Source organism: Micromesistius poutassou (genome assembly GCF_964030765.1).
Source record: "Micromesistius poutassou genome assembly, chromosome: 4".
NCBI classification, from domain to species: domain Eukaryota; kingdom Metazoa; phylum Chordata; class Actinopteri; order Gadiformes; family Gadidae; genus Micromesistius; species Micromesistius poutassou.
Window position 1 is genome coordinate 14,805,913 of NC_140274.1, and position 23,111 is coordinate 14,829,023.

At 47.4% G+C, this 23,111-nt stretch overlaps 3 protein-coding genes across 3 annotated transcripts in view; 2 read left to right on the plus strand and 1 right to left on the minus strand.

The window, feature by feature from the left end:
• spred3 (sprouty related EVH1 domain containing 3) overlaps positions 1 to 1,996 on the plus strand; it is a gene marked incomplete at both ends in the record, with an annotated part of 3,584 nt that extends 1,588 nt beyond the window's left edge. Inside the window, 4 exon segments of the mRNA XM_084466364.1 lie at positions 307 to 465; positions 877 to 924; positions 926 to 1,811; positions 1,842 to 1,996. Of these exon segments, the coding sequence (XP_084322490.1) occupies positions 307 to 465; positions 877 to 924; positions 926 to 1,811; positions 1,842 to 1,996 (1,248 nt within the window).
• A 3,012-nt stretch (positions 1,997 to 5,008) lies between these two features.
• dhx34 (DEAH (Asp-Glu-Ala-His) box polypeptide 34) lies at positions 5,009 to 14,705 on the minus strand. The gene is made up of 16 exons (XM_084466814.1): positions 13,761 to 14,705; positions 13,331 to 13,642; positions 12,763 to 13,017; positions 12,288 to 12,390; positions 11,908 to 12,125; positions 11,558 to 11,732; positions 10,561 to 10,754; positions 9,905 to 10,006; positions 9,381 to 9,650; positions 8,777 to 8,950; positions 8,181 to 8,286; positions 7,809 to 7,921; positions 6,991 to 7,296; positions 6,087 to 6,260; positions 5,468 to 5,612; positions 5,009 to 5,356 (listed from the first exon to the last, which is right to left on the minus strand). The coding sequence occupies exons 1-16, from the start codon at positions 14,445 to 14,447 to the stop codon at positions 5,211 to 5,213; spliced, it is 3,480 nt and encodes a 1,159-aa protein (XP_084322940.1). The 5' UTR covers positions 14,448 to 14,705; the 3' UTR covers positions 5,009 to 5,210.
• Positions 14,706 to 19,020: 4,315 nt separating this feature from the next.
• On the plus strand, positions 19,021 to 22,659 carry LOC311342563 (uncharacterized protein). The gene is made up of 6 exons (XM_084467398.1): positions 19,021 to 19,115; positions 19,327 to 19,519; positions 19,726 to 19,830; positions 20,504 to 20,608; positions 20,855 to 21,061; positions 21,186 to 22,659. The coding sequence occupies exons 1-6, from the start codon at positions 19,036 to 19,038 to the stop codon at positions 21,288 to 21,290; spliced, it is 795 nt and encodes a 264-aa protein (XP_084323524.1). The 5' UTR covers positions 19,021 to 19,035; the 3' UTR covers positions 21,291 to 22,659.
• The last annotated feature ends 452 nt before the right edge of the window (positions 22,660 to 23,111 follow it).

Consider the following 23,111-nt stretch of genomic DNA (forward strand, 5'->3'; position numbering starts at 1 on the left):
ACACCACCTTCTCACCATACCATCACACCGCCACCATCATACCACCATACCTCCACCATACCTCCAATATACCTCCACCATTCCTCACCCATTATACCACCATACCTCCACCATACCTCCACCATCGTACCAACATACCTCCACTATACCTCCACCATCATACCACCATACCTCCACCATACCTCCACCATCGTACCACCATGCCTCCACCATACCACCAAAACACCACCTCACTACCACCACCATGGCACACTCACAGAAAAATGGAGCAGGAGTTGTTCTTACGTGCAAGCGTGTCACTTCCAGTCCCACACAGGAAGTGAGTCGTCCTCCAACAGCAGGAAGGAGATGCTTCCTAAACCCATCACCATAGTAACCAGTGAGTCATCCTCCACCTGCTTCGTGCGGCCTGAGGAATTTGGCTTCGCCGCCGGACACGGTGTCACCACGCAGACGCCAGCGCAGGTACCACGTCACCACGGTTACTGCCCCGATAATTACCGCCAATCAGTCAACCATCCCTCCATCATTGATCAGTCCATCAATGAGTCAATTCGTTCAACCATGCTCCATTCATCCATTTATTCATCCATCCAAACCTTATTTATAATAGTGATGAGGCATCTAACACAATACAACAATACAATACAATGATCAACTTTACAATTGAGATTTTCTTTTTCTCAAGGCTTTATGTTTTCTTGTGCATGTTTTTTATTCATGTACATACACAATCTTTCTTTTGGCATCCCTACACACTCCTCTTTTGCTGTGCTCACCCTAAACCGTCTTCTCCTCTAAGACCAGGTCACCAGATCATCAATCCATCGTCACCTCAGACTGACCGTTTTTTTTATCCTCCCCCACCCCCTCCAGATCCACACCAGACCGGGGCAGCTCTCGCAGGTCACGGCTGTGCTGAACCCCCACCACGCCCCCGCCCCCTCCCCCGGCGCCCCCCACCCCTCCGGTGGGCCCCCCGGCCGCCTCCTCCTCCTCCCCTCTCTCCCCGACCTCCCCCACCATCTCCCTGCTGGAGGAGGGCGACCTGCGCAGCCTGGACCCCTGCAAAGACCTGTGGGGCTCGCGGGGCTACGAGGACTACCGCCGCGCCGCCTCCACCAGGACCATGGTGGGGGGGCTGACGGGGGGCGTGGTGGTGAGCGTGGGCGGGGCGGGGCTGCAGGACAAGTCGGAGCTGTGCGTGGTGCGCTTCGAGAAGGAGCCCGGGTCCGGCGGCGGGGGCGGGGGCTCGGCGGGCTGCGAGGTCACCGTCTGCCTGGACAGCAAGGGCTCCCACCAGCGGCTGTCCTCCTCCTCGCCCACGTGCATGGCCTCCGCCCACCCCTCCTCGGGGGTCTCCTCGGCCGCCGGCTCCCCCCAGGAGACGGGCAAGTGCTCGCCGTCGCCGTCGCCCTGCTGCATCCACGCCTCCCTGGCCACGCCCCGCTCTCGGACTCGGAAGCGTGGCGGCGGCGGAGGAGGGAACGGGGGCGGGAGCGGGAGCGGGGGCAACGGCAGCGACCCGGGGGGCTGCGCGGGGGTGTGCGCCGACGACGAAGACAGCCCGTGTCCGCAGGGCTCGTCGTCGTGCTCGGCTCGCTGCGTGTACTGCCGCTCCGTGTTCAGCGCCTCGGAGAACGGGCGCGGCCGCTGCCGGGACGCGCCCGACCCGGCACTGCACTGCCTGCGCCAGTGGACGTGCGTGTGGTGCGCCGAGAGCCTGCTGTACCACTGCATGTCGGACTCGGAGGGGGAGTTCTGGGAGCCGTGCTCGTGCGAGGACTCGCCGGGCGGCGGCGGCGGCGGCGGTGACGGCGATGGCGGCGGCGGCGACGGCGGCGGCGGCCACACGCTGTGCTGCGCCCGCTGGCTGGCGCTGCTGGCGCTGTCGCTGTGCGTGCCGTGCATGTGCTGCTACTTGCCGCTGCGCGCCTGCCTGCAGTGCGGCGAGCACTGCGGCTGCTGTGGCGGGAAACACAAGGCGGTGCGGTGAGGGGGGGGGGGGGGGGGGGGGCCGGGGGGGAGGGGGTCGTAGTTGGAGGAGGTGGAGGTGCGACGAGGGCAGGGTGGGGTTTTATGGGGCGGGTGACAAGAGAGAGGAACCAAGAAGGAGGTGGAGCTTAGCGGAATGCAGGAGGAAGGGGGTGGGAGAAGTAGGAAGCAGTTGCCCCTCTCCCCCCCCCTCCCCCCACCCCACCCTCAGCTGTGACATCATGGCCCCTCACAACCCCCCCCCCCCCCCCCCCCCCCAACGCGCACCAACAGCCTTCCACTGGTTCTCTCTCTTCAACCCGGGGGCCTTCTTCGCTCGCCCCGGCCTTGCCGCAGGTGGAGGTCAGCCGGCGCCTTCTGAACGGATTAACCCTGCTCCACCCCTGTGCCCCCCCCCCCCCCCCCCCCTCCTCTCCTCCTCCTGAGGTCGACCGACACCGCACTACAGCAGGAGCGTTGCTACGGAAACTATGATGTGTACACTGTTTCTAAATGTTCTTCATTTTGTTTTAGGTTTGTTTTGCTTTTTTTTTTTTAGAGAGAGAGAGAGAGAGAGAAAAAACTGACAAAAAAACTAAAGATGTTTATATATATGATTGTTTTAATTTCAACTGGTATATTTTATTTAACGTGAAAACATGAAAGACCCCCCCCCCCCCCACCACTACCATCTTCAACCATTCCCGATGACACACGCAAGTTCACGTATTCACATACAGTACCTTTGGTCTACGGGGAAGTTAGTGTTTTGTTTAGCTTGTTCATCGGTCAGAAAATCCAAGTGTATCTTGATGTTAGTCTGCATCCTAGTGAGGTTGAGACAGGTAGATCAAGATAAAGGGAGAGAGATGGGTGAGTTCCGCCAATGAGAAGAAAGAAGTATCTAAGGGTGTTACCGTTGTCCGTTTGAGTTGAATCAGTGTTACAAACGCCTGGTGGGACACCAGGCGTTAATCAAAGGGAAAAGGTGCAATGCTAACCTTAGAGAAGAATATATACGATTGAACATAGTTCCTACGTAATCCTTATAGGAACACGTTTATCAAACCTACGGATCTTACTGTGTTGACATTCTTCTTGTATAATCAGTCACGGTGCTATATAATGGAGGCCTACTGTCACACAATTAAAATGACAGAATATTTGAGCTCCAAAGACCCCCCAAAACACACAGGCCTATGCCCCACCCTGACCCCCTCCATGACATACCTGGGCCTTTAAAGATGTAACGCACCAAAAAAGAATTGTGCAATGAACTGTACTGAAATAATATTTTTGTACCGATTGCCCAAATAGGATGAAAACCCACGTAAAAATGGCGCTGATCCGTGAAACGAATCCTATGGCATCCTGTTGTGTCTGACACTGCACTAGATGTTAATCTCATGTAGTATTGGAGGGTACAGGGGTGGCCCACTCACCTTCTCCAGCCCAGTAAAAGCATTCGGAGGAGCAGGTGATGGAACAGGGTTTGCCGAGTGTTTCTTCCAAGCGTGAAAACCACCGGTCACTGTTTGGTTCTGAACCATAGCCCAGACCACTACGACCCGCCCTGGCCATCTACAAGACTGTGCCAGGGAATTAGAGATGTACGTTCCCTAATGTGCCAGTAAATCGGTTATGCAGACCGGAATGGAAGGGAGTGGCTTTCGTCAGTTGGTTGCAGACCGGTGTGGCGGCCAGTAATGCTCTCCGTTCATATTACAGCAAAGGCAGTTTGTACTAGAAAAGGTAGCCAGGATATGATGGATATAATGTCTTGGGACCTCGTTACTTTGCTACCATACCTCTATCACTCGGAAGTCATTAGTCTCACGTGTCTGACCAGGAATCACAGCGGCCTGAGCTTCACGGAAGCCTAACACAAACATTTTATATACTTTTTCATTTCTGGCCGTCTGTCGTTTGCCTGAAAGCGTTGCGGACCAGATGTGGTTTGGGATCCAGACCCTAACCCTGTACGTCCCAAGTATTCAACAGCTGGAACCCTTTGAAGATCTCCCGTCTCTGATATCTGTTAGACTGCCATTGTCTGTGTAATCCCTCCCCCCCCCCCACCACCACCACCACCACCACCACCACACCAGGCTGGAGTGGAAACACACACACACACACCGTCCGTCCCCAGACTAAAAAGCCACTGCACCGTCCTCGTCAGATCCCTGTGAAGACCCCATCTCACATCTTAATAAATGTGCCTTTTGATTTGATTAATCAAAAACCTATGATTTCTGAAGTAACTGTGTTTAAGTACTTTTTGTTTTCTCCTTTCCGGGTTATTGATTTCAGCCAATGTGCATATTTTCCAAATGTACGTATTTATTAGTTGGAAAGTAATTGATGAGATATGAGCTGTTTATTTATTTGAGATATTTATTCTGATTCTTTATTTTTTGGAGACAGGTTTTTAATCTTGTGTGCCGTCTTACTTCTGACTTTGTGCCAATGTGCTGCTTTGAGGTGTTACATATCGTGGGTTTGTATCATTATTAAACCCCCACTCTATATTTTAACTGACGCGTCTTCCCTCGGTCACTGCCTTGTGTGTTTGTGTGTGTGTGCGTGTGAGTGTGTGTTGATGGAGCAGGTCACATTTTAACTTGAGGCTGTCAAAGCATGTCTAACCCTGCTCGCTTCATTGAGTGTGTGCTTGCGTGTCTGTGTGGGTGTGGAGTTGGAAATAGTTTAACCCTGGCCTGGACCAATCCTGAACCAGGTTAGAAATTTACATTTTTTCAATTTAAATTCACACTGGGTATTTCACTGAACTCATCAAATATGTTATGACATTTTTTACCACATCCATTAATATACCTGGGGTCTGTCCAGCAATTTTTTGTCAGAACAATGTAGTGTGCTTTCGCATAATCTTCAACATCAAAACTTTTGAACTAACCAATAGAGGCAGCCAACCAGCTTCATGAGACCCTGAAGACAGGAAGTAAAACGATGAGACAGAAATACTCAAAAACTTGAAAATTACAAAAAAAACTTTACTCCACAATAGCTGGCCCAATGGGAACAGTGTGACATGGTTTTGAAGTATTGTTTGAACCCTTTACGGTAAACTAAAACAGTGTTGGAAGACTTTAGCTTCCATTCGACTTACAGTAGCTTGCTTTACTCTAGTTGTAGCCATTACCGCTAGCAACATGGCTAACACTGGTGTGTGTCATGTTGGTGACGAGGTCTGAACGTGGTGGACAGAACTAGGTTCACTTTGAAGAAGCCATGTGCTGCCTCTTGTGTTTGAGGATCTCGGTGGAGCTGAGGGTCAGGTCTTCATCGCACACGTCGCAGTGGTACAAGCGTGTCAGGCTGGGCGCAGACAAGGAGCATGTTGTCACCCTGCTCTCTGCGGCTGAAAAAACGACAACAATGTACAAATGATAGAAATCAAAAAAGACTGTCACAGTTAAAAATTATTTGTCAAGTATTACAAAGAACTTACAGAACAGCTTAGATTTCTCACCGGCTTCTGTGTCTTGCACTTCCCCGGCTGGCCTGCAGGTGGCCTCGTGCTGCATACGCTCCAGTGGAGTGAACGGCATGTAGAGGGCGCAGTTTGGACACGTCCAAAACGTCCGGAGACACTCGCTGTACAGATCCCTAGAGTCCTGCAACACACCAAAATACTAGTAAAATACTAGACCTCTGCTTTGTATTTTCATCTAGGCAGTGAACCGAGGGAATCGAACCCTGTACCTTTTCGGCTGGGAGTTGAGCACCATAGCAACCAGTAAAGGTAAGTTGGGAGGATCTGTTTTAGTGATGTATTTATAAAGTAAATATTTCATGTGCCATTCACTACTTACTACCATCTTACAATGTGTCTTTTGCTCCATATTATACAGCAAAATGTTCAGATGGAAATTGACAACATTCTACCTCTTATTTTACTATTATTCAATGAACCAAAGTTATTGTGTAGAAACAAGTATATCATGTAAACTAATAATCACCAAGACAAACTAATTCATGAAAAAGAAAATCGAATCACAAAGCACTGGATGAAACCTCCTGTCATTACACAAGAGGCGGGATGGGGAAAGCGCCCCTCCGATTGGTTGAGGGGTGGTCACATGACTCACGGCCAGACAGTTGTAGGTGAAGTAGGCGGTGACCCTCAGGCCTCCTTTGATGGGGTCTGGCTTGGCCTCCACACCCGGGAACAGAGGGTTCTTGGTGGGTTCGCTCTGGGGTTGGGGGCCAACATACAGGTTCTGTGATTGAAAGGCTGTTAGCCTCCGCAGGCTGTAGGAAACCTGCCATGAGGAAGGAGAGGAAGGAGGAAGAGAAGGCTGTCAAAACTTTTAAAAAGGTGCAGCGAGTGAAATATCCTCTCCCGTACTCCTCCATCGGAGTGCCTTACAATGGAGTGGACCCTTTGAGATGAACACGTACAACAAACACTGAAGCCGCATTCACACACTCTGAATGTAACAGCTACTGCAGTCACACAAGACACGCCTTTTCACCTGTTTAGGGGAATGCCAGAGGTTTATAATGGAATTACAATTGTCGTGCAAATATTAATCATGCAAATTATATAAGCCTTCTATACATGATTTACTTTCAACTATTCAATTAAAAAGGAATTTGTATACATTCTCCTTGGACTTAGATACCTCCCTTCCTCTCTCTAAGTGAAAGGTATTAAGATAGTTTCCATTTGTACTGTTGCCACCAAGTCTGATACTGAGGCCATGGCAATCTAACGGACTTATTTGCTGTGTGGATTCCTTTAACTGTCTTGCAGCCTTGCTTGCAGCTTTGCAGACTTCATCCATAGTGTATTGCAATTTATCTTGGTCTCTCTTGACATGGCTGACTTCAGCCATGGCCAATCCTAAACTCTCCACGATGGTCACCCCCCCCGCCCCCCATGCTTCCTTTGTATTAACTACCCACAATGTCAAAGTTTCCTCATCTTCCCTCATCCCATGATCATGCTCCAAAATCAAATCAAATATTTAGCATCTGATTGGTCAGTACCTCCGTGTAGAGCATGAAGCGGACCAGACCTTCGCTCAGTTTGTCCATCTCTTTACGGGACACCCCGCCGGCTCCAGAGGCCCCCTGGCCTGGCCCCAGACCCTGGCCTTGGCCCAGGCCCTGGCCATGGCATTGACCGATCCTGGCCTGCAGGAGGCGCTCCCAGTCCGCCCGCAAGCTGAGGGCCGAGGACAGGACCTTGAGGGCCCCATTGGGCTCCCGGAGCTCCAGCTCCAGCCAGCCGTCCACCACCAGCCGACTGCAGTCAGCGTTACTGTCCAGACAGTTGGCCACCAGGAGGAGAGCCTGGAGGGCGAGGAGGCAAAGGAAGAAAGAAAGCGAGAAAGAAAGAAAGAGAGACACACACAGGTCTATTGGTCTATTGTCAAAGTGAAAATAAATTTTCACAGGTATCTGTGTACAGTCAGGTAACCACCTTCATAATACACTGTCAAAACATTATATCATTACTACTCTGCAATCCTACCGAAAATGCGAATACTGCTTCTTGTTGACTTGACTGCCCGCCTGTTTTAATACCTGCAACTACCCAAGAGAATCAGGGTAACGGCAGGATGATGTAGTGGGTAGGGGCTGTTCCATTCCCAGCCGAAAGGTGCCGAGTTCAACCCCCAATGTCCGCAGCCTAACCCGTAGGCGTCCTTGAGCCAGATGCCCCCTAACCCAGACCTTCGTTTGAATTCACTGTCAGACCCTTTTGATAGAAGCATCGGCCAAATGCTTCAATAGTAGTGTTACCACCGCCACCCGGGCGGTTTATGAGACACCATCCATGCACACGTTGATGCGTAGTTCACCTGCAGCGCTGGGACCCGCACACAGTTGGACAGGTAGGGCTTGTTGGTCTCCAGCAGGGTGACGAACGACAACAGCTGGTGTCTGCTGCTCTCTGGGCCCTTCCGCTCCGCCCCTGGGGACGAGAGACACCGACAAAGAGATCGGACAGTGGGGGGGGGGGGGGGGAAGAGAGAGAGAGAGAGAGAGAGAGAGAGAGAGAGAGAGAGAGAGAGAGAGAGAGAGAGAGAGAGAGCGAGAGAGAGAGAGATCATGTTGTTTATTTTATTATTTTTGTTGAAGCACATTTTTGTTGCTTCATTATTTTGTCTGCATTTGTGCGTGTGTTTGCCATAGAGATTTAACACACACACACACACACACACACAAGTTACCCAGCTCTTGGACTTCATCCTCAGGGACCTGCAGGACCTCGGGGTCGCTGGCGAACACGCTGGTGGGATGGATCACCACGCCGTGCTTGTTCCTGGTGTGGAACACCTGTGGACGAGGAGCACAACCCTCTCACTACACTGTAAAGACTAACGCTAATGGGCATTTGAGGCTAGAACTGCTGATCTATTGTGTGTCGTCAAATAGTATATTTGACAAGGTCAAATACACTGGATAAAGCACTAAGTATTGTAAGTATAAGTATACGTATGTGTGGTTATGTGGTTAAGTATATGTGTGGGGTGTGTGTGTGTGTGTGTGTGTGTGTGTGTGTGTGTGTGTGTGTGTGTGTGTGTGTGTGTGTGTGTGTGTGTGTGTGTGTGTGTGTGTGTGTGTGTGTGACGTACATGTAAGCGTAGGCGTAGCGTTTATTGAGCCATGACCATGTAAACGCGGTTATCAGTATTTAAATTTCTTTACAGGGGAATGTAACCATAATCTGTTCATTCAGCTTTATATCCATTTAAGTTGTGCACATAAAAATAGTGATGGACTATTGTGAAGGACGCACATTTCCTGGGAAAACACACACACACACCTGATCGGAGTCCTTCCGTGTGCTGTTGTGTTCGTCGGGCAGTGCCAACTGAGGGTACAGGCCACGGCACAGCACCAGCTTCAGGATAGACTGTTGCCGTGACGACAGGTCCTGGCTGGCCAGGGCCGCCTCCTGGAGCTCCGACACGTTGTGACGCAACTTGAACTTCACTTCCTGTCCACAGGAGGAAGCAGACAGGAAATGGGCAGAAGGCAGGCCGGTTAAGAGGGGATGTGAGCGCTGACCTAAGATTCAAGTTCATGGTCATGTTCACATGAATGGAACAATGAGCAGCAGTCATATGCTTGACTTTCAGGCTAAATCAACGGTGCAAAAAGTAAAAAGATCAAATATAACTAGATGTTCTATTCGTATCTACCTATCAATTGACTTACTATTCTTCTTACTTATAAAAAAGGTATACCATTTTTAAACAATCAAGCTGCACTCACTAAAACACACTCACATGCACACACCACCAAAAACACACACAAACACAGCGTTAGCACACACTTACATACACGCGCACACACAGCATAAGCACGCACACACACACACACACGCACGCACGCACGCACGCACGCTCTCCGGGACAACCTCTGACCTGTATGTCGGTGCTCTGACCGGGCCGGTTCTTGTCCCTGGATCGCTTGCCGGCGTCCTCTGCGTCCGAGCCCGACTCGGACCCCCCCTCGGCGTCCTCCCCCAGCCGCAGCACCTTGCGCCGGCTGCCCTCCCCCAGGTCGTGCTCCCTCTTCAGCTGGTGGAGCTTCCTCCGCTCCGTCAGCCGCTCCCTGCGCTGGCCCCGCTCACCCGGGGCCCCGCCCCCAGGGGCCGCCGCTGGCTCCAGCAGGCCATGGCTCTTCAGCAGCTCCTGTTGCCGCCACACACAGACACACAAACGCAGACACACAGACACACAGACGTTTCTTACAGAGAGGAGATCTATCTACAGACGTGTATCAGACTCTTCTATCAAAAGTGACATAAAAGCTAGGTAAGCAATCGAAGCGCACCTTATTATATAACATAAAATGTTATTGCATATAGAAATCCAGAAACGTTTGGCAGGCGGTGAGAACTCTGATCTCGTGTCGTGAGACCGCTGTATGACGTCGTACACCGCACCTTGAATTGTCGGCGCAGGTTGACCATCTCGTAGAGACGCTGCTCCTCCACGCCACGCCTCCTGCACCACTTCCTGGACCCGCCCCCTCGCTCCCCCTTCACCTGTGACGTCAGCACACAATCACGCGCTTAATGTACGATCAACACCTTTCACTGACCCGCCCCAAACATCGAGTAGGACTTCATCTTCAAGCATGCTGGCAGAGAAATTAAAGGGCTCCTGTTTTACCACCAGGTATGATGTAAACTCTATGGTGACATCACACGTGGACGGGAGTGTCCACCCAGATGTATGATGCCTAGATCAGCCTACCGCCCCTACCCAATGGATAATCAACAACACACCTGTGCTAAAAATAAAAGTGTTAAACAGGGGCCCTTTAAAGTAAAAATCTGTACGTGTATGTAGAGGTTTTATCTCTTTTTTTAACATTATATTATATATATATATATATATATATATATATACTACCCTGTACTATTTGCGGGCACATCTGGACCAAATTCCCCTCTGGAATGAATAAAGCTCTAGCTTATCTTATGCAAACGGAAGAAGACTGCTTGTGGTTGTCTGAGCACAGACGACAACACTCTGTCTGCTCATCGATGAAGCGTTCATTAAAAACACATGCTTCCGTCGCGGCGGCTGAGCTGACCTCCACCCAGGCGTTGAAGGTGTTGAGCAGAGTGAAGGGGTCTCCCTGGTTGCTGTGCAGGGGCTGCCGTGCGGTGGCGCAGTCGGGGTTGTGCTGCGCGCTGCGGAGGAACGGCGACTGGACACTGAGCGCCGCCGCCACCGTCAGCACCGGCTCCACCACGTTGAACACCGAGCCCAGCACCAGCATCTTACCTGGAGAGACACACACACACACACACACACACACACACACACACACACACACACACACACACACACACACACACACACACACACACACACACACACACACACACACACACACACACACACACGTAACTTGGTAATATGTATGCTGTTCCACGATTTTACATATCGAGATGTATCTATCTTTTTTTGCATTTAAGGGATACGCCGAGATATGTGTAAATTGGCTTTTGCCTGTCCTACCCAGATTCAGACGAGCCGTTGAATTCCAAATTCAGCATTGTTTGCCGACAGGTTACCCTCCACATAGACGGCCCAGCCAGAAGCAGCGGCTAATGTTATTGTGCCAGTGGTGCATCACAGGTCGCCTAACAATAACAGCGGCAAAAATTGTGCTGCTGAATATATCTGTGTGTTTGTAGACCAACTACAATCTTGTTGTGTTGCTACGTTTGATTAAGGGACTTTTCGGATCACATTGGAAAAAATGTATTCCCCTCACATGAACAGGAGCTAGGCTACTGTAAATGTAAATTAAAGTGACTAACAAAGCAGATGCTAACCCATTGAACTCACCCTTCTGGATATGCAATGATGAATATTGAATTAAACAACTCGTCTGAATCTTGGTAATCAGGAATCAACACCAATTTACAGATATCTTGACGAATCCCTTTAAGCATAGACAGAAAGTTGCATGCATTTAATGAGAACGAAATACAAATTGACATGAAAATATATGATTTTCACTGTATACCCTAAACTGTCAAACCTATCTAACAAATGGCCAAAAAAAAGGAGATCCCCACCAATCACAACGTCCACAGGAAGCTGGGCCAGCAGGCTGCCTATAGAGGTGAGCTCCCCTCGGCAGTCTAGCGCTCCCTGTTCCCTCAGGTAGGTCACTGCAGTCTGGATGCTGGAGGTGGGAGGAGGGTCGATGAACACAAAGGACCTCGGGTCCCCCAGTCCCATGCTCTTCATCTGCGAAGAACAGTTACATCAGAGAACCACAGTGTTACATCGTAGGACCTCAACCGTACATCAGAGAACCACAGTGTTACATCGTAGGACCTCAACCGTACATCAGAGACCTGTAGCGTTATATAATAGGACCTCAACCTTACATCATACACGAGAGAGAGAAAGCCTAGTTCACCTGGAGCACCAGAGAGTCCAGCGCCACCCGGTGGATCTCCGGGACAGGGTAAGAGGCGAAGGCGTCATAGTCAGACTCTGCGTAGAGGCGGTAGCAGACCCCGGGGCCTGTGCGCCCGGCGCGGCCCTTCCTCTGCTCAGAGCTGGCCCGGCTGATCCAGAACTCCTGCAGCCGCTGCATCTTGGCTTTGGGGTCGAAGCTCATCTCCTTCACTTTCCCTGAGGAGCCCCAGGAAGGACTTTTTAGACAGTGCCTGTCTGGGATGCATCCGCTTCACAAAATAAACCCAGCCCTAAACGCCGTTCGTCAGCATGGGAAAGACCAACAGCCCAGTGTGAAGGCCAAGCTTGGAGTGTATGACAGGCTTGATTTATACGTACCAGAATCCACGACAAAGCGGACGCCATCGATGGTGACCGACGTCTCTGCGATATTTGTGGAGATTATGCATTTTCTCACACCTGGAGGGGAGATGTCAAACACCTGAAAATACAGCAATTAATGTTAGTCCATGGGGGTCAGAATGAGAACACACTACGCCCCGCATGTCCATCTGGCTGAGAACAACATAATACACGCTGCATGTCCATCTGGCTGAGAACAACCATGTCCGTCTGGAAATTCAGCCATGCTTCTCAATGCCAGGAGCGGCTTCATTTTAAGGAATTCCAGAGAGAGTACATCTGTTAAGTGCTCTGTAATGTATCAGTAGTAGCTACTGCAATTATGATCTTATGCCTTGACTATTCTGAGCCTCACTTGGTCCGCTCAATGTCAACATGCTAAACACAGGGACCAGGGACCCTACCTTTATAGGTAGGGCCCTGGACATGGGGGGCCCCTGGTTCTGCTTGCCTTGTCCTGCTGGACCAGGGAGAGGGTGCTGTGCAGCGGCAGGACGATCCAGCGCTGGGTGTGCGTGGCGTACACCTGGCAGGCCTCCTGAATGGTGGAGATCTCAGCCACGCCGCTGAGGAAGAGCAGCAGGTCGCCGCGCTCCTCCGGGGGGTAGCGCTGGTCGATGCCCTGCAGCACACGCAGGTACGGCCGCGGGTCCAGCTTCTCCAGGCGGGACGCCTGCTCCTCGGGGGGGATGGGCTGGTAGATCACCTGCGGGAGGAGGGGGAGGAGTTACACTTGTCAATTGTTATGTGTAATAGGATACAATGTTACGTCACGTTTTTTTTTGTTTAACTGAACAGCCTTATGCACCTCATATTTATTTTATATCAATGAAATAAGTATATTTGTTTTTTGTGTGTCTATCATCACTACTACAGTGTTTTTGATTCTACATTGATTTGCCCTTGGCATGAGAATTTAGAATGGTGCTAGGTCATGCTGCTGGGTTGAACATGCTGCTGGGTTGAAGGTACTGCTAGGTCGTGCTGCTAGGTTGAAAGTGCTGCTGGGTTTTCCTTACCTGAATGGGGAACAGCCTGCCAGGCACCTGCAGCACTGGTGCGCTGGCAAAGTAGTTGGAGAACAGCTTGATGTTGATGGTGGCCGACATGAGGATAAGCCGCAGGTCTGGTCGGCATGACAACAGAGAGCGCAGCACGCCCAGCAGGAAGTCGCAGTGGAGGTGTCTCTCGTGGACCTCGTCTACGATCAGCACCTGGTACTGGGCAAGCCCGGGGTCCTGCTGGATCTGACGCAGTAGAAGACCCTCAGTCAGGAAGGACAGCTTGGTGGCCTCCGTTCGGGTCGTCTCAAAACGGATCTGGTACCCCACCTGAAAATATACATCACAGAAGCATTGCATTTTCTGTCTACTGACCTTCTTGCGCATGATAGTAGTATAATATAAATACACATTTCATAATAAGACCCTGGTGTTGCCCACGGCCTACCTTTGATCCATACTGGTTGAGACTTTCAAAGCTGACCCTCTTGGCGAGTGAGATACAGGCGATACGACGAGGCTGGGTGCAAGCGATCTGGGTGAAGCCGGCGGAGAGGAGATACTGGGGTACCTGGGTCGACTTGCCGCAGCCCGTGTCCCCCGCCACCACCACCACGGGGTGCTGCCGTACCAGATCCACGATGCGGTCGCGGTACTGGTAGATGGGCAGATTCTTCTGATCCGTTCGTAATTTTGCCAGTTTTGCGAAACTCTGCCTCTGCCTGAAATCCAGGAAGTGTAAATATGCCAGCCTACAGTCTGCGATCTGCTCTTGTCCCAACCCGGAGGAGCGGCGTCTCTGGTCAGACCGCCCGAGTCGCTCCTCGACGTCTCCGGTGCACACGGACACGTTGATGCGATACCGCGCGTCATACTCTTTTGGTAGACCCAGATCTACTTTGCCTTCTTTGCCTTCACCCGTTTCACTGCTCTTACTCGGTCCGAGGCCATGCATGTCCTTTTTAGTCCTGAACCTCTGGAAGCGGTCAAAGAAGGCCCAGAAGTCCTTATGTTCCGGAGTCCCCGCCTGGATGTAATCATGCTGGCGAAAGAAGATTTCGTCCAACTGAGCCCGACACTGCGGGTTGTCCCAGTCCCAGCTTCCCTTGCTGTCTCTCCTCTTGTCTGAGTCCATTTTTTTTTTTTTTACCAGCAATAAGTCCCCTTTCTAACTTTTTGGAGAGCTTAATGAGTCACCGTCCAAGAGTGAAATGTTCAGGAGCGCCTAACCTAAGTTGGTAAATCACCTGACGTTACTGGATAGGTAGCATCATAATAGTACCCTCCTATATCATACAACATACTGTTATAACACATTAATTATATTGTCGCAAATTATGAATAAAATATCTACCAATTACTTTAAATCAGGTTTATTTTCAGCACTGCAATCCCAAACCAGAGGAAACCGAAGCAGCGGAGCAATAACACGTTGGGACCATATCCGGTCCGTCTCCTTTCAGGTCTCAAATAACAGAGCAGGGTGCCAATGTTCCGTTTCGTATGCTGTAAGTAATAAAGCATTCATTTTGAATGGCCTTTTCTTGAGACATACAGGGCTGCCAAGTTTCACGAAAAGTTTGGAGTAAGAATACGTGTGTAATCTCACACTAAACTCCAAACTCACTCTCCAAATTATAGAGAGTCTTAGAGAACCGTGGGCCCTATTAATAGGGCATTGGATTAAGGAGTAATTTAAATCAGGCCCTTTTTATGAAGGTATTATTGGCGCAAAATAACTGAGGGTGAAATGCAGAACCCAAAACAAAATAAATCTAAGTCTTGGCCCCTAGATTCCCATAGGGGGAGCTCACGCTCCTACTGTGAGAGCAGACCGCGCCCCTCAGGTCCCTAGGGTGACGTCATCAAAGCGAATGGGTTTTTCGTAGGCTAAAAATCCGGGAAAAGTCCCGCCTCAAGCGCTAGGATGGGACAGGCAGCCTGTCAGTCAAACTCGGACACCAGCCAGAGCTATCATCATGCCTTCGTTCATTATATATGTCCAATGTCCTAGGGACATATTGGCTTCCACACAGTGAGCCAAGCTGTGAGGAGCGGCTGGCTTCCTCCCTGTCCTCTTATAGGGGTGGTCCTCCCTGGAAGCCTTTGAGAGATGTCCCGATTGCAAGGCCCTTCTACCTCCCAGACGCGCATTCCTCCTCTCCACTGCTGTCGGCTAGACCGGGATTTGGGCAGTCGTTTGAAGATACCCCTTTGGGCTTTGGTATCCAGTGGCCTTGGCCATTGGGCTCTTCCCAAATATTGAAAAGGCTGATTGTAGTGCACTGTCCGTAGTCATTTTGTCATAGGATGCAATGAATGATGTCAGGGGGGCTATGTTTGTGCAAACAAAGCATAACCATTTCTCATGGACAATATGCCATGTTTATAGTGTAAAATAATAAAATCCTGCATAGTGTGCCGGCTATGTGTCATCCGGAGGAATGTCCTCACAGGACTCAGTGTGGGCATCACCTCCACCTGAAGGAGAGTTTAATGTCTAGTTTAGTTTACATAGATTTGCTTTTGACTCGATGCCTCCACTAATTAACATAGACAGACTGACCAAAAATAGATACAAATACACAAACTGCAAAACATGACAATGGTGACTGCTGTGTAAACTCACAGAGATTCCTTGACACTGGCCACTTTCGAAGAGCTTCTTCAGTTTTTCAGTGGTCTCTTTTGAGACATCTCTCTTAGCCAAGGTTGCCACACAGGACACACGGTGGCTGTGGCTGTTGTTCATAACTACATGGAAGTAGTACCATAGTTACATCAGTTACATAAATGCAGGGCAGGAGGTGTTTTTGCTAGTCTTGGCAGTACTGGTGCGGGTGTTGTGGTGGCACTTCAAGTCAACCTGCAGATAATGGAAAGGTTTAATGCTGGAAAGAATTAGTCCCACACACTGGCATCTTCACCTGGTCTTAGTACCAAAAGTTTGCTCAAGTGTTTGCAAGTGAAGATGACACTCTAGTGGAATCTTTTCTATGGTAAACTCTGCTTTTCTCCTATGCACCTGTGAGACCACATATGTGCAAAAGCTATTCTTTTTGTAAACACTGTACACTATCGTAACAGACACACATACACCAGATAGACACTAACACTAAAAGACACAAAAGCAAGACACCTGAACATGACATAACTGGTCTGGGTATCTGTGTTATTAAAACAAACGGTAGGATGTCTCTGTAGCCTGTGTTTGCACTACTTATTAGAGCCATGACCAGCATCTGGGTAGGTCTTTGACTTTCGCCAGGTTAAGCCTGGAAATCCTCCAGACACTTCTGCACCTCATCCTCCCTAGTCAACCGTAACTACAGCTTGGTCCTGAAATTGTTTGAGTCCCCCAGTGACTCAAAGAAGCACACGTGATAGCTGTAGTCCTCTGGCAAAAGATTCGGTCAAAATATATATTACAGTGTTAACTCACACTAGCCAATCAATTAAAAAAGTACTTGCAGACTATGTAAGTACTTACATAGTCTACTACCGGTACTACTTGATATATATAGTCTAAGTCCTACAAATACATTTATAACTAAAATGCCTTAAACAAGTTCTACAGACTAGACTACAGCATCCAGTTAAAAGTACACACAAATGCCGCATCTGTTCTAAATGGATAATGTCTGTATATTCTGAAATATCTGACCTTCAGCACTGGATAACCGGACAGGTTGTCCTGGACAATTGCGCAATCACACATCTCCTCTGTGTCCCCCGTGTCACAGCTGTCCCCTGTGAAAAGAAAATGCAAGAAAATGCATTACAATAATACATGTACAAGGTTGCAGGGAAAGGAAAGAGAGGTCCCACACACTGGCCTCACTCTCATATACATGGCATTTACTTTCCTTAAAGTCACCTACATAAAAGAATGCATTTTTAGCACATCAGCAGTACTCCTATATATCTCTAAATACATGTAACTTTTATGAGAAATAATTAATGCTATTCTTCATCAGTGTACTGAAGAAATAAATGATACTGACCATGAGATATATAAACCTGCCTTACAAATAATACAAACTAAATGGCTAAAAATGGTGGTCATCAGAAGATGATCAGTGCTTACTCTCAAGTGTTGAATTTGTTTGTGAACACCACTGATTTGTGTTTTGACAAAGAGAGCAGAACCAAAGTGACCAATTGTGAGTCTGTGTATGCTTGACTCGTACAAGGTGTGATAGGGTGTGGAACTCAGAGAGTGTACCTTTCTTTCATACACAGATTGCAACTTACATACATGAGAGACTTTAGCTATGTAAATGGTTGTCTGGTGCTCATCATTGCAGTGATAGGGTGTGGCACTCAGACAGTGAACCTTTCTTTCATACACAGATTACAATTTATACACACATGAGACTTTAGCTATGTAAATGGTGTCTGACGCTCATCGTTGCAGACAAGACAGTAATTGACTGAAACACCCATTGCAGCTGCTCAACATACTATTGTTCACCATATCTAGACTATCTAACTGAGTTACAATAACACATTATCTCATATTTCCTGTTGATCAACCTCAATCTTACAACTAAAGCACTAACACTAACGTTTCTGAAGATTTAAAATTAACTTTCACATTATAAAAATATTACTCCTTATTAATCTCATCTCTTCAATTCATATTTCATTACTACACATACACCTTGACATGACCACCAAATAAACAGCAAATAACCGCAACACACAAATAAGCCACGTTAAAAACGTACAATTTACACACACTTACACACATGAAGACACTATTTGAACACTTATTAAAACATCACAATTGACCATCCCTGGCAAAGAGCAGCTCCACCTCTAGCTCCTCTTTCTTCTTAGGTCATCAACTGGAATGTTTAAGCTTTAGTAAGTAAGTTTTAGCTCATCCATCAGCTGATCGCTGTACGTCCGCCACTCGCTCACTCTCGCTCTCTGTGTCTCTCCTGATACAGCTAAACGTAGCTCACCCATCAGCTGTTTGCTGTCCCCGCCCCCACTCACACTCGCTTTCTCACGCTCCCTCTCTCTCTGTCTCTCTCTCTAAGTTCCTCCCGTAGACTTTTCATTTAAAACAAAAAATAAACAAATACTACCAAACACGTTCTGTTTCTACATGAAACGTGTTAGCGTGAAATCAAATGGTGTTGTTGATAAACAATTCTGTAAAACAACATAAAACCGTAAACAGAGGGGTATTCCATCAAAATCGCTAACGAAAGCGGCGCTTAGTTGATTAAGCCCGATTAGAACTAGCGCCAACTTCCACTTGAGGCTTAAACCGTTCCATCAACGCAGTTCAGCCGCGCCTTACTCAGGTTAGTTCGTCAGGCTAGCGTTATCCTGGATTACACGCGTTCACGAGATATGTAACGTGCCGTTAATAATCGTTTACTTCTTTAACGGCACCGACAATCCAAAAACACAGTCTAAATTAGATGGAAAATGTGTGTAGTTCAAAACGTAACGCAGCTTTTACTTCTCCGCCACCTACAGAGTTTGTTATGTACGATCATTCAAAACCCCCATGTTATTTCCCATAGACATTTGACCGAGGGAACCGGGGCCTTGGAGGCGGGACTTATTCTTCAGAGGTCTATAAAGAATAGAGGCCGCGTTGGCCGCTGGGCGCCATCTTGGGTCGGTCATAGTTGCGTAGCAGTAGCAGTAGCAGTAGCTGCAGCAGAAGAAGAAGAACCAGAAGAAGAAGAAGAAGAGGCAAGATGCCAGAGAACTGTTCAGCATATGCCTGTTCAAATCGGCGGATCAGCGCAAACAAGGCTCGGGGGATTACTTTTCACAAGTAAGATTGAACATTACCGTACTATTGGTTGTATTTTGTGAATATAATATTACCAGAGAGTTGAGAAGGAACAAGGATCTTTGATATTACTACTACTACCGAAATCTTAGCCAGCTAGCTAGGCTATGTTTACTGTCGGCCGGTGTTCACCCGGCTATGAACTGAGACTCATATCCCATAACACTGACTTAGAACTGACACTGTTTTAAAGGTTTCCAAAGGACAAAGATGTGAGGAAGACGTGGGAAAAGGCTTTGAGGATAAAAGGATTCACTGCAAGTCGTTCAGCAGTGCTTTGCAGTCAACATTTCAAGCAGGGCGATCTTGATAGGACGGGTCAGACTGTCCGACTCCGAGATGGTGTTATTCCATCCGTCTTCAGCTTCACGGTTCACCTCAAAAGAGTAGGTGTACCATCATAAGGCTATTAGCATTCATAAATGTAAAAAATCTATTATCAATCGCAGGGCAGGGTGACATACTTATCGCTCGTGTGTGTGTGTGTGTGTGTGTGTGTGTGTGTGTGTGTGTGTGTGTGTGTGTGTGTGTGTGTGTGTGTGTGTGTGTGTGTGTGTGTGTGTGTGTTGCGTCTTCATTTTTGTTGAAAAAGGTCAGGAATACGGCCACCTCCAGAAGAGCTGAAGAAAGTCTGTCGGTGACCTCTCAAGATTCCCCAGAAAAGGCAACCTCACACCCACAACCTCAGCCTAATGATGTGAGTATTTCTACTTTAAATATCACAATTGTCCTGGACATATTATATACAAACACACTCACAAATAAACCCATACACACACAATCGAAGACACGTTGAACATGCATTCCTCACACATGTACGTGCTGGCAGTGACTTTGACAGGTGATGACTATAGGTCGTTGGTGCAGGTCGTTGTCGTAGCTGAGGCCGAGAAAAGAGAAAGAAAGAATTCAAGCACTGAATGTGATGAATCTGAATCGTTTGCCTTGTCATTTCTTTTGGGGAAATTTACATTATTTGAGCTACATTTGGAAAATGAAAGGGGAAATGTTAAATATTATTATTCATTGTAATAAAAAAAGGATGTCTTTCAATATTTATTTTAAGCTGAAAAAATGGAATAGCGTACATCTGCCACAGTCGAGCTCATCCGATCCGTCGCCACAATCGTCTCTCCCATCACATTTCTTCTTCTCCAGAATACACTTATCGTTCTGACAGACAAATTCGTCAGCCTTACACCCTGCACAGAACCAGGAGAGAACAGCATGAAAACTGTATTAACTGTGTGTGTGTGTGTGTGTGTGTGTGTGTGTGTGTGTGTGTGTGTGTGTGTGTGTGTGTGTGTGTGTGTGTGTGTGTGTGTGTGTGTGTGTGTGTGTGTGTTGCTGCTTCATTTTTGTTGAAAAAGGTCAGAACTACGGCCACCTCCAGAAGAGCTGAAGAAAGTCTGTCTGTGACCTCTCAGGATTCCCCAGAAAAGGCAACCTCACACACACAACCTCAGCCTAATGATGTGAGTATTTCTACTTTAAATATCACAATTGTCCTGGACATATTATATACAAACACACTCACAAATAAACCCTTAAACACAATTGAAGACACGTTGAACATGCATTCCTCACACACGTACGTACATGCTGGCAGTGGCTTTGACAGGTGATGACTATAAGAACGAATGTGGGCCATAAACTAGTGGTGTCAAAGTGATGTTTGTGACGTGAATTACTCAAACCCTGTTCATCCCTCTTTCTACTAGGATCATGGCTATGCCTTGCCTGCTTCTCCGACCGCTCTTAAGACCAGACTCAATGAAGCCTTGGCAAGAGTGGAAAGTCTGGAGCGAGAGAAGAAGAATGCTATGGCCAGAGAAAAGAGGGCAAAGACCACAATGAGACCACAGAGCTACCACCTTGTAGCCCTGAAAAACAATGACGGCACAGTTCCATCACTAGGCACAGTGAAGGTTTGATTTTGTTGTTTTTTATCTTTGTATATTAAAGTTGCTTTGTTCATATTTTCTCTGTTCTGTAAGTGTCTTTAAGCACTGTGTAAAGCACTATATACATTTTTTTTTTTATTATTATTAGAAGGTGCTGAGAGCTGCAGAGAGGGTGATCCGCCGAGATTCAAAAATGCAAGCTGCTAAGGTGTCGGCAGTCACACACATCGTCCGGAAGAAGATTGGAACGTAGGGTGTTTTTCTGCTTGGGGAACAAATTGGGGAGACATTGTTTATTGTTTATTGTTTATGTAGGCTATGTGTATATATTTTTATATATAGCTGCCTAATCATATATTGTTTCAACTTATTAAAATAGCTGCCTTTACTGCCCATATCTGTTTCTGCTTCTCTATCATATTTATAGTGTGTGATTTGCAAAATACCTGTATAGCCTACATATCATAGGGTGACCAGACGTCCCCGTTTTTGGTTGCCTGTCCCTGGCTAAATACAGAAGAAACTACCTGTCCCCGTTTTTGTTTTTGAATACACATTAGGTTTTTCAATTTGATTGCTAGTCAAACTGGAAATGTCTCAGTTTTTTCCCCCTTTTCAGGGATTATGTTCCCAGTTTTGATCTCGGACGTCTGGTCACTATCATATCAGAATATTCAGTTACTGTTAAGCCCACTATGAATATTAAAACACAAACCATGTGTCCTGTATCATAGCTACATGTATGAACTTTGCAGCAAAAAAACAGTGAAAATCTTGGTATTCAGTGAGGTATGATTAATTAAATGAGCTGACAGTTCATTGCACCTACCAAACAGATTACAATGTGGAGTGGAGCAGTCAACCGGTCCAAAATGGCAGCCCCACGGCTCGTCAGCGCCAGTAGGCAGTAGCGGTCGATGCCGTGTCTATTCTTTATGTCTGTGGGTAGCAAAATTCCAATTAGGAATGCCATGCCCATAGATAAACCACATTTCAAATTTATCAAATGGCTAAAGTCAAAGAGACTCATTTGAAAATAATCGATATAATCTATCCGGTCGCTGACTTTCTTAGGAAAAGGTTTAAATTTGAAGCAGACCCATGTGTATTTTGTAAGACGGCTGTTGAAACCTTGGAACACTTGTTTTATGCCCTTTCTTCTGGTCTGGTTTACACAATTCGCTCTCACTAAAGATTTGCGATATCCGATCTCAAGTTATCACATATCCTCTTTTATATGGATAATGGAGTCATCCTTTTCTGATTTGATCAATATGATTATTCTAATGGGTAAATATCACTTACATTGTAGTAAGTGCAAATGTTCTAGGCCTTCCTTTTCTAGGTTTATGAATATTTTTAAGTAGTTTTTCTCCTCACTGAAAAAAGTAGTCAAGTAAAATTGCAAAAAAACTGTGTGTAGCTATATCCAGGCAATTGTTCTTCTGATGAATATCCCACTGAATGCTGCTCTTCGATAGCCTTTTGCTTTCGACTTGTGATCCTTTGATGTATACCCAGTGTATATATATATATTTTTTTATATAAAAATTTTTATATATATTTTTTGTGATGTTTCTTTTCAACCAGAATGACATTTGTTTTGTACCTTATGAAAATATGTTTTGTTTCCCTACGAGAGTTTTGTACTTTGTCTATGCATAATGAAAAAATAAGTAAAAATAAAAGTAGCAAAAGTGATTTGTATCCGTATGACACAGTGTCCGTGGGTTGGACAAAATTGCAGCATAAACCAATGAAAGTCGCCGGCAGGGGGTGCTTTTTTCAAACTACACTGGGACTCATCCAAGCATACTTTACTCTTTGTCAACCACCAGCAAGTCCCAGAAACAGTTGGGTCAGATATGGAAAAGGTATATTAATTATGTTGCTTACATTTGACATGCTTTATGTTCCTAGCGTTTCTGCTGGTAGTAGAAGCGTTCAACGAATGTTTACTTTGTTAGGCAACGTGGAACCAGTCAGCTTCAGATATGATCCATCTTGTGGAATCTTTTGGCCTGGTTTCCCGATAACGTCCACTCTTAGCGCACTACGAAGACTCCTAAGTTTA

Bases quoted from the DNA above. Each gene is read 5' to 3' on its own strand.
- LOC311342563 (XM_084467398.1), top strand. From the start codon at position 19,036: ATGCCAGAGAACTGTTCAGCATATGCCTGTTCAAATCGGCGGATCAGC. The intron at 19,520-19,725 runs GTAGGTGTACCA...TTGTTGAAAAAG, and splicing joins TCACGGTTCACCTCAAAAGA to GTCAGGAATACGGCCACCTC. The intron at 20,609-20,854 runs GTGAGTATTTCT...TCTTTCTACTAG, and splicing joins CACAACCTCAGCCTAATGAT to GATCATGGCTATGCCTTGCC.
- dhx34 (XM_084466814.1), bottom strand. From the start codon at position 14,447: ATGGACTCAGACAAGAGGAGAGACAGCAAGGGAAGCTGGGACTGGGAC. The intron at 11,733-11,907 runs GTGAACTAGGCT...TGTTCTTCGCAG, and splicing joins TGGACTCTCTGGTGCTCCAG to ATGAAGAGCATGGGACTGGG. The intron at 10,755-11,557 runs GTGGGGATCTCC...GTGTCTCTCCAG, and splicing joins TCCTGTGGACGTTGTGATTG to GTAAGATGCTGGTGCTGGGC.